The sequence below is a fragment of the Rhinatrema bivittatum genome, chromosome 3 (assembly GCF_901001135.1).
Source record: "Rhinatrema bivittatum chromosome 3, aRhiBiv1.1, whole genome shotgun sequence".
NCBI lineage: Eukaryota > Metazoa > Chordata > Amphibia > Gymnophiona > Rhinatrematidae > Rhinatrema > Rhinatrema bivittatum.
The window spans coordinates 9,791,335-9,801,979 of NC_042617.1; the positions used below are offsets into that span (position 1 = coordinate 9,791,335).

At 48.4% G+C, this 10,645-nt stretch overlaps 1 protein-coding gene across 2 annotated transcripts in view; it reads right to left on the reverse strand.

Moving 5' to 3' along the window:
- Window positions 1–5,345, reverse strand: part of SLC35B2 (solute carrier family 35 member B2) — a 64,331-nt gene extending 58,986 nt beyond the window's left edge. For both annotated transcript variants that reach the window (XR_003855306.1, XM_029592880.1), the window contains exon 1: window positions 5,193–5,345. Coding sequence is in view for 1 of the 2 variants with exons in the window: in XM_029592880.1 (XP_029448740.1) it covers window positions 5,193–5,212 (20 nt within the window). In the remaining variant the exon portion in view is untranslated. The remainder of the gene's footprint in view (window positions 1–5,192) is intronic.
- Window positions 5,346–10,645: the final 5,300 nt, after the last annotated feature.

A 10,645-nucleotide genomic window follows, 5' to 3' on the forward strand; every position in this document is an offset into this window, starting at 1 on the left:
CATAAGATTGCTGTACTGGGTCCATCAAGCTCAGTATCCTGTGTCCAGCAGCGGCCAATTCAGGTCACAAGTACCTGACAGGATCCTAAGGGGTAGATAGAGTCAAAGCTGCTTATCCCAGGGATAAGCAGGGGATTTCCCCAACTCCACCTTAATAATGGTTAATGGACTTTTCCTCCAGGAACTTGTCCAGACCATTTTTAAATGCAGCTACACCAACAGCTTTCACCACATCCTCTGGCAACGAAACCCAGAGCTTAATTATGCCTGGAGTATAAAAATATTTTCTCTTATTAGTTTTAAATGTATCACCCAGTAATTTCATCGTGTGTCCCCTGGTCTTTGTACTTTTCAAAAGAGTAAACAACTGATTAACATTTACTTGTTCCATTCCACTCATTATTTTATAGATCTCTATCATATCTCCCCTCAGCTGCCTCTTCTCCAAGCTGAAGATCCCTAACCTCTTCAGCCTTTCCTCATAGGGGAATTGCTCCATCCCCTTTATCATCTTGGTTGCCCTTCTCTGTACCTTTTCTAATTCTGCTATATCTTTCTTGAGATGCAGTGACCAGAACTGCACTCAGTGCTCAGGATGAGGTCGCACCACGGAGTGATACAGAGGCATTATGATATTCTCTGTTTTATTCTCCATTCTTGTCCTAATAATCCCCAGCTTTCTATTTGCTTTCCTGGCTGCTGCACTGAGCAGAAGGTGTCAATGTATTATCAATGATGACCCCTAGATCCTTTTCCTGAGTGGAGACTCCTAATGTGGAGCCTTGCATTGTGCAGCTATAATTTGGGTTTCTCTTCCCTAAGTGCATCACTTTGCACTTGTCCACATTAAATTTCATTTGCATGCCTAATCTACCAATATTGCAATGACCTCTTGCAATTTCTCACAGTCCTCTTGTGATTTAAGAATTTTGTGATATTGGAAAATTTGTTCCCATTGCCAGGGTCGTTTATAAATATATTAAAAAGCATCGGTCGCAGAACAGATCCCTGGGTCACTCCACTATTCACCTTTCTCCATTGGGAAAATTTACCATTTAGCCCTGCTCTCTGTTTTCTACCTTTTAACCAGTCAGCAATCCTCAATAGGACACTGCCCCCTATCCCAGGACTTTCTAATTTCCTAAAAAGTCTCATGAGGGACTTTGGCAAATGCTTTCTGGAAATCCAGATACTCTGTATCAACTGGCTCACCTTTATCCACAGGTTTATTTACGCTCTCAATAAAATGTAGCAGATTGGTGAGGCAAGACTTCCCTGGGTAAATCCATGCTGGCTTTGTCCCATTAAACTATGCTTATCTATATATTCAGCAATTTTGTTCTTTATGATAGTTTCTACCATTTTGCCTAGCATAGACATCAGACTCATTGGTCTGTAATTTCCAGGATCACCCCTTGATCCATTTTTTAAAATTGGTGTTAGATTGCCAATCTTCCAGTCTTCAGGTACCATATATAGTAGTTTACAAGCTTCCAATAGTAGGTTCACAATTTCATTTCTCAGTCCTTTCAGCACTCTAGGATGTATACCATCTGGTCCAGGTGATTTGCTACTCTTTAGTTTGCCCTAGTACATCTTCCAAGTTCACTGAGATTTATTTCAGTTCCTCTGAATCATCACCTTTGAATATCATTTCTGGCATGGGTATATCTCTCAGTCATAGTACAGAGCAACACCTCTCTAAAATTACCAAAAACAAAATTGAGAGGGAAAACCAAAATCTTCCAAAAAAAAAAAAGGAACTTATTTTATAAGAAATTTTACTTCTATTAACTTATGAAGGGACTGATGATATCAGAAATAATCGTGCAACAATTATAATTTGTCTCTCGCCCGCAATGGGCCTCAGGCAGTATCAGCGTTTCTTGCACTCTAGATTTAAATCATTTACCGTCAACCTCCAGGCAAGCCAGTTGGTTCCAGTATACTAAATGTTATTACTTCCAGAATCCACCCAAGTGGTACCATAAAGTCAATCCACAAAATACTTAGCTGTACAGGCATTCATGGCCACTCGCAAAATCCACCCAACATGGAGCTCGTTTTGGTGATTACTGCCTTCCTCAGGGGTATGTATGCATGCTCACTGTTTGCAGAGACGCCTAATACAGAATAAGCAAAGCATGCTGTTATTTGCTAGAACGCACAATGTATTATAGATTATAATGTTTGGACTTTATGGTACCACTTGGGTGGATTCTGGAAGTAATAACATTTAGTATACTGGAACAACTGGCTTGCTGGAGGTTGACAGTAAATGATTTAAATCTAGAGTGCAAGAAACGCTGATACTGCCTGAGGCCCATTGCAGGCGAGAGACAGCAGATTATAATTGTTGCACGATTATTTCTGACACCGTCAGTCCCATCATAAGTTAACAGAAGTTTATCACGTAAAATTTCTTATAAAACAAGTTCATTCTTTGGAAGATTATGGGTATCGCTCTTACATCTTCCTCAGTGAATACTGAAGCAAAGAATTCATTTAGGGACCCGATTTTAAATTTTGCGTGTGCAGGGTACATTTGTGCGCACTTGTTCATGGCCCTATTAGTTATTCCTGCGCGATTCAGTAAGTAAAATGTGCAGCCAAAGGCAGGCGTTAATTTCTGCTGGCGCTAGGGACGTGCACAGAAAAGCAGTAAAACTGCTTTTCTGTACACCCTCCGACTTAATATCATGGCAATATTAAGTCGGAGGTCCCAAAAGTTAAAAATAATTAAAAATTTAAAAAAATGTAAAATGGGCACGTGGGTTGAAAAACCGGATGCTCAATTTTGCCGGCGTCCATTTTCAGAACCCGTGGCTATCAGCGGGTTTGAGAACCGACGCTGGCAAAATTGAGCGTCAGCTGTCAAAACTCGCTGACAGCCGCGGCGGGCCCTAATTTGAATATTTTTATTTTTACTGAATCGCGTACACAGGAGAGTGGCCTGTGCACGCGCCGGGAGAGCGGGCGCTTGCCTGCTCTCCCGCGACTTTTACTGTATCAGCCCGACAGTAAGGATAGGGGGTATATGCAAAGCTGCAGTCCTAAGACAGTACACACATACACACACACTCTTACATAGATATGCACACGGTAAGGATAAGGAGTATATGCAAAGCTGCAGCCCTAGGAAAGTACACACACACAGATATGCACACAGTAAGGATAAGGAGTATTCGCAGACCTGCAGCCCTGGGACAGTACACATACACACACTTACATAGATATGCACATGGTAAGGATAAGGGGTATACGCAGACCTGCAGCCCTGGGACAGTACACACACACACTCTTACATAGATATGCACACAGTAAGGATAAGGGGTATACGCAGACCTGGGACAGTACACATACACACACTTACATAGATATGCACACAGTAAGGATAAGGAGTATATGCAAAGCTGCAGCCCTGGGATAGTACACATACACACACTTACATAGATATGCACACAGTAAGGATAAGGGGTATACGCAGACCTGGGACAGTACACATACACACACTTATATAGATATGCACACAGTAAGGATAAGGAGTATATGCAAAGATGCAGCCCTGGGATAGTACACATACACACACTTACAGAGATATGCACACAGTAAGGATAAGGGGTATACGCAGCCCTGCAGCCCTGGGACAGTACACATACACACACAGTAAGGATAAGGAGTATATGCAAAGCTGCAGCCCTGGGACAGTACACATACACACACTTACAGAGATATGCACACAGTAAGGATAAGGGGTATACGCATACCTGCAGCCCTGGGACAGTACACATACACACACTTACATAGATATGCACACAGTAAGAATAAGGCTTATACACAGATCTGCAGCCCTGGGACAGTACACATACACACACTTACAGAGATATGCACACAGTAAGGATAAGGGGTATACGCAGCCCTGCAGCCCTGGGACAGTACACATACACACACAGTAAGGATAAGGAGTATATGCAAAGCTGCAGCCCTGGGACAGTACACACACACTCTTACATAGATATGCACATGGTAAGGATAAAGGGTATTCGCAGACCTGCAGCCCTGGGACAGTACACGCATACACACACTTACATAGATATGCACACGGTAAGGATAAGAGGAATACGCAGACCTGCAGCCCTGGGACAGTACACACACACTCTTACATAGATATGCACACGGTAAGGATAAGGGGTATATGCAAAGCTGCAGCCCTGGGACAGTACACACACACTCTTACATAGATATGCACACGGTAAGGATAAGGAGTATATGCAAAGCTGCAGTCCTGGGACAGTACACACATACACACTCTTACATAGATATGCACACGGTAAGGATAAGGAGTATATGGAAAGCTGCAGCCCTAGGACAGTACACACATACACACACACTCTTACATAGATATGCACACAGTAAGGATAAGGGGTATATGAAAAGCTGCAGCCCTGGGACAGTACACACACACACACACACACTCTTACATAGATATGCACACAGTAAGGATAAGGGGTATATGAAAAGCTGCAGCCCTGGGACAGTACACACACACACACACACACACACTCTTACATAGATATGCACACAGTAAGGATAAGGAGTGTATGCAAAGCTGCAGCCCTGGGTACACACACGGGCACATACATAATGCATGACTGTGAAGAGCAAGCACATTTTAGTACAAACTTGGATTGTGAGCCCTCTGGGAACAAGGCAGTGCCCACAGTGCCTCCCTTTGAAGTGCCAGAAAGCGGAATAGAAATGAAACGCGCGGCCCATGGCAATGCCAGCCCAGCCCTTGTGTACAGGGGGGAGGGCAGGCGACAGCTCTCAGAGCAGCAACTTTCCCTCGCAGAGGCCACGTCTGAACACCCTCTCCCTTCCCCTTCCTTACACCATCCTGCCCCCACCCCCTCCACAACACTGCGTCCTTCATCATCCAGTCCCGGGTATTCCCAGGACCTCTCCCCACCCCCTAACACTCCCACACTGTCCTCCAAAGCCCTGCGCAGCCTTTTCATTCCTCTCTCCTCCCCAAGCCCCTGCTCTTCCCCTAAAAAAAAAGCTTCAAACCTGCCCCTGCCCTCCCCCCCACCGAGCCTGGGACCTGCTACATCCTCACTCCCCCCTCCCCACCCCCGGGAGTGAGCGGAGACTCGGGGCAGCTCTGCTATGGAAAAGAAACATCTACCCACCTGCACCCCCGCTGCTCCATGCTGCTCTCCTCAGGGACTCATCGGCCGGGGGAGAGAGCCCGAGAGCCGACACCGGCAGCGCCGAACCGGAGCAGAGACAGAGGAAGAGGCCGCTCCGCCATAGACCCGCCGCGAGCCGCGCGCGACACCTAGCGGCGCGGGGGACGCACTGCAGGCCAGGCTCCGGCTCCCCCGCGCGCGTACACACTCACTGCACAGCCCCGGATCACCCCCCTAACACACACACACTCACTCTCACTATGCACACCTCCGGATTACACACACACACACTCTGCACAGCCCCGGATCACCCCCCTAACACACACACACTCTGCCCAGCTCCGGATCACCCCCCCCCACACACACACACACACACTCACTCTCACTATGCACACCTCCGGATTACACACTCACACACTCTGCACAGCCCCGGATCACCCCCCCTAACACACACACACTCTGCCCAGCTCCGGATCACCCCCCCCCCACACACACACACACACTCACTCTCACTATGCACACCTCCGGATTACACACTCTGCACAGCCCCGGATCACCCCCCTAACACACACACACTCACTCTCACTATGCACACCTCCGGATTACACACACACACACTCTGCACAGCCCCGGATCACCCCCCTAACACACACACACTCTGCCCCAGCTCCGGATCACCCCCCCCCCCACACACACACACACACACACACACTCACTCTCACTATGCACACCTCCGGATTACACACTCTGCACAGCCCCGGATCACCCCCCTAACACACACACACTCACTCTCACTATGCACACCTCCGGATTACACACACACACACTCTGCACAACCCCGGATCACCCCCCTAACACACACACACTCTGCCCAGCTCCGGATCACCCCCCCCCCACACACACACACACACACTCTCTCTCTCTCTCACTATGCACACCTCCGGATTACCCCCCCCCCCACACACACACACACACACACTCTCTCTCTCACTATGCACACCTCCGGATTACCCCCCCCACACACACACACACCTACACTCTCTGCCCAGCTCCGGATCCCCCACGCACGCACACACTGCACAGCCCCGGATCACCCCTCCTAATACACACACACACACAGTCTCTCTCACTATGCCCACCTCCGGATTACCCCCCCCCCACACACACACACACACTCTCTCTCTCTCTCTGCACATCTTCGGATCGCACGCACACACACACACACTCTCTCTTTCTCACTGCGCGCACGCACACACACACTGCACACCTCCGGATTACCCCCCCCCCCCACACACACACACACACTCTCTCTCTCTGCACATCTTCGGATCGCACGCACACACACACACACACACTCTCTCTTTCTCACTGCGCGCACGCACACACACACTGCACACCTCCGGATTACCCCCCCACACACACTCTCTCTCACTGCGCGCACGCGCACGCACACACACACTGCACACCTCCGGATTACCCCCCCCCCCACACACACACACACACACACACTCTCTCTCTGCACATCTTCGGATCGCACGCACACACACACACTCTCTCTTTCTCACTGCGCGCGCACAGACACACACACACAATGCACACCTCCGGATTACCCCCCCCCCCCCCCCCCACTCTCTGCACAGCTCCGGATCCCCTGCGCGCGCACGCACACTCTCTCTCTCACTATGCACAGCTCCGGATCACCCCCCCCACACACACGCACACACACACTCTCTCTCTCTCTCTGCACAGCTCCGGATCACACACACACACCCCCCACCACACCCCCCGCACAGCTCCCACTGGATGTTTTCAGAAGGCCTTTGAGAAAGCTTTTCTTTAAGAGACGCCAGATAAAATTAACCAGAGCAAGTTAAGTATTCTAATAACCTTGGGTCAAGCCCCCCCCCCCCCCCCAATGCATTTCTCATGGGAAAAATGGCAACTTTGAGAGGGGAAAAAGGAGACCCTCACTAAAGTCTGAAGTCTCTCCCCCCCCCCCCCCCAACAAGGACCGACCTCCAAGTTTGGCAAACTTAGGTCCAGCCTTTTAAAAAGTGTAAAGGGAACAAACACACAGGCACCCCTAAAGCGTCATGGGATCGACTGGTAACTGGTTAAGAAGCAGGGAGGACCGAATGGTCAGTGTTTCCAATGGACAAATGTAAATAAGAGGAGTGCCCTAGGGATCTGCACTGAAAGCATAATAACCTGAAAAAGGGAGTGATCCACTTTGCAGATGACACAAAATTACTGACATAAACAGACTAAGAAACTGCAGGAAGACTTTGTGAGACTAGGAAACTGGACATCTAAATGGCACCCCTTCTTTATTTTCCTACTCCAAGTTAAGGCTTCCTTGTTATAATGTAACTGTATGCTCTGTATCTCTTGTTGATTGGTTAATTGTATATTCTACTTAGTTCATTGTAAACCGAATTGATTTGATTTGTATCAAGAAATTCGGTATATAAAAGCCTTAATAAATAAATAAAAAATAAATAATGCAGAAAAGTGCAAAGCAATGCACCTAGGGGAAAAATGCAGGTACACAATGCCCAGTTCTGAATCAGCACTCACCCCCCTGGAGTCATTGTGGACAGTACATTGAAATCCTCAGCCCGGGGTGTGGCAGTGGTCAAAAAAGCAAATAGAGAAGAATGGAGGGAATGGAGAATAAAACAACAAATGTCATAATGTCTCTGTAGCGCTCCATGGGGAGACCACATCTCGAGTAGTGTTCCCTACCAGCCAATAGAGGGGCCTGCTTTGCACAGAGAACCCCTCCCTGTCCTCCAGAGGCAGGGCAGCTGAAGCTCCCCCAGTATTCCCCACAGTGCTTCAGGTGGTCCTGGCACACTCAGTCAGAGCTGCTAGAGGGAAGCACTCCCCTCTGATACAACATCCCACCCTCCGGTTTCACAGATTCAGAAATTCAACAAAGAATCTCAGAGTAGCCACTGATTTGTTTTTGGCCTCTGGTGGTCTTATTCTTAGGTCTCCTTTCAGTTTAGATACATATCTCAAGTACAGATGAGATGCTCCTTCCTGGGTTCACTGTTGCAGTGAACCTCATAGACACTCCCCTTGCTCCCTATAGTCAGTCTGTCACTCAAGCTCTCAATTTACGGGCAATATTTTCTGATTCACTAACACAAAGGCTTTTCCCCATTCCGATCTGACTACAGGCCTCCAGCCCTTCTTCCTAAGACCCAGGTGCCAGGGGATAATCCTTTCACACCTCCTTAACAACACATTTGGCAGGGTCTATCCTAATCCTGTTATCAGAACTGACTTTGCAAGGACTGGGAAGGCAGGAGAAGGCCTTCCTTCCTGTATCAGAGGTCCCTGTTCTGAATGCACACTGAATTAACCCTACAGTGATGCAGATGTGGCAGGGGAATGCATGGGACACCCGCAATCTGTGAGCTCTACCTTCCTTACAGGTCGATCTGTAAGACCGCGGGAGAGCGGACGAACGCCCGCTCTCCCGGCGCGCGCACCGGCCCCTCGCCGGCGCGCGCACCAGCCCCTCGGCGGTGCGGGCGATTCAGTATTTAAATGAGGTGACGCGGGAAAAACGGGGAAAAGGAGGCACTAGGGACACTAGCGCGTCCCTAGCGCCTCCTTTTTGTCAGGAGCAGCGGCTGTCAGCGGGTTTGACAGCCGACGCTCAATTTTGCCGGCGTCGGTTCTCGAGCCCGCTGACAGCCACGGGCTCGGAAACCGGACGCCGGCAAAATTGAGCGTCCGGTTTTCGGCCCGACAGCCGCGGGCCGAATTCAAATTTTTTTATTTTTATTTTTTTTACTTTTGGGGACCTCCGACTTAATATCGCCATGATATTAAGTCGGAGGGTGCACAGAAAAGCAGTTTTTACTGCTTTCCTGTGCACTTTCCTGGCGCCGGAAGAAATTAGCGCCGACCCAAAGGTCGGCGCTAATTTCTTAGAGTAAAATGTGCGGCTTGGCTGCACATTTTACTTACTGGATCCCGCGCGCATACCTAATAGGGCCATCAACATGCATTTGCATGTTGAGGGCGCTATTAGGTGCCGCGGGTGGGCCGCGTGTTTTCCTCCCCTTACTGAATAAGGGGTAAGGGAAAACACACGTCCAGAGCAGGCTGACAGTGTGCTCCGACGGAGCACACTGTACTGTATCGACCTGTTAAGCAGGGAAAAAAAATTGAAAAGGGTCACCTCTACTCAAATTCCTTCCGTCTGGCTCTTATAGCGACTCTCTCTTATCCAGCAATGTAAATGCTGCTGACGCCCTCTTATCATATAAGAGCAGCACCGGGAGCACATTTGACAAGGTTCTGGCAGTCAGACTTGCATGTAAGGGGGCTCTTGCATAATAAAAGACATATTAAACTTCCTAGCAAGCACCTAGGCAATGGTCATTTGTAGGTGTTTTTAAATGTATGTATTTCTTTAATGCAAGACATGAACATAAGAACTGACATACTGGATCAGACCGGGGATCCATCAAGCCCAGTTTCTGACGGTGGCCAATCCAAGTCACAAGTATCTGGCAGGATCCCAAACACTAAATACATTCCATATTGCTTATGCTGACTGATAAGAGTGGCTTTTCCCACCTCTATCTGGTTAATAACAGTTTATGGATTTCTCCAGGAACTTGGCCAAACCTTTTTTAAACCCAGCTACACTAATTGCCTTCATCACATCCTCAGGCAATGAATCTCTGATCTTAATTGTGTTGGTGAGAAAATTTTCTCTGATTTGTTTTAAACGTGTCCCCTAGGCTTTGTGTTTTTTTTTAGAGTAAATAACCAATTCAAATTTACCCATTTTCTTCTGCTCATGATGTTATAGACCTGGATCATATCCCACCTCAGCCTTCTCTTCTCCAAGCTGAACAGTCCTAATCGCTGTAGCCTTTCCTCATAAGGAAACGGTTCCAACCCCTTTATCATTCTGGTCGCCCTTCTCTGTACCTTTTTGAGTTGAGCTATATGTTGAGATGGGGGCGACCAGAATTGCACACAGAACTCCACAGAGCAATGCAGAAGCATCATGACTTTCTCTGTTGCATTCTCCGTTGCCTTTCTAATAGTGGAAAAGGTTGTAAACCCCCAGCTGCCAGGCTGACTGTATAGATGCCAAGGCGGAGGGGAGGGAGTGCCAGCTGAACATCCCCTGCTTCCTCACAAACGATACCTTTTCAGTAGGTTTCTGAGGAAGTGGGATGCAGCCGTAAAAATACAGCAACAGCAAAGACAGGGGGGCCCGAGCTGCAAGAAAGCGCAAGCTGGCAGAACGTTTCCCACTGCCACTTATTTAAATGCAAAAAAAAAAGTCCTTACAAGCCGGGTGCAAATGTCAGCTGGGTGCTTTGTGAGTGCCGGCGCCGTTACAGCTGCTCGGCTCATGAAGCAATACGTCAGGGCCGATTGCGGGTCTGGGAGCCGGGGAGAAGCGCCCCCTCTGC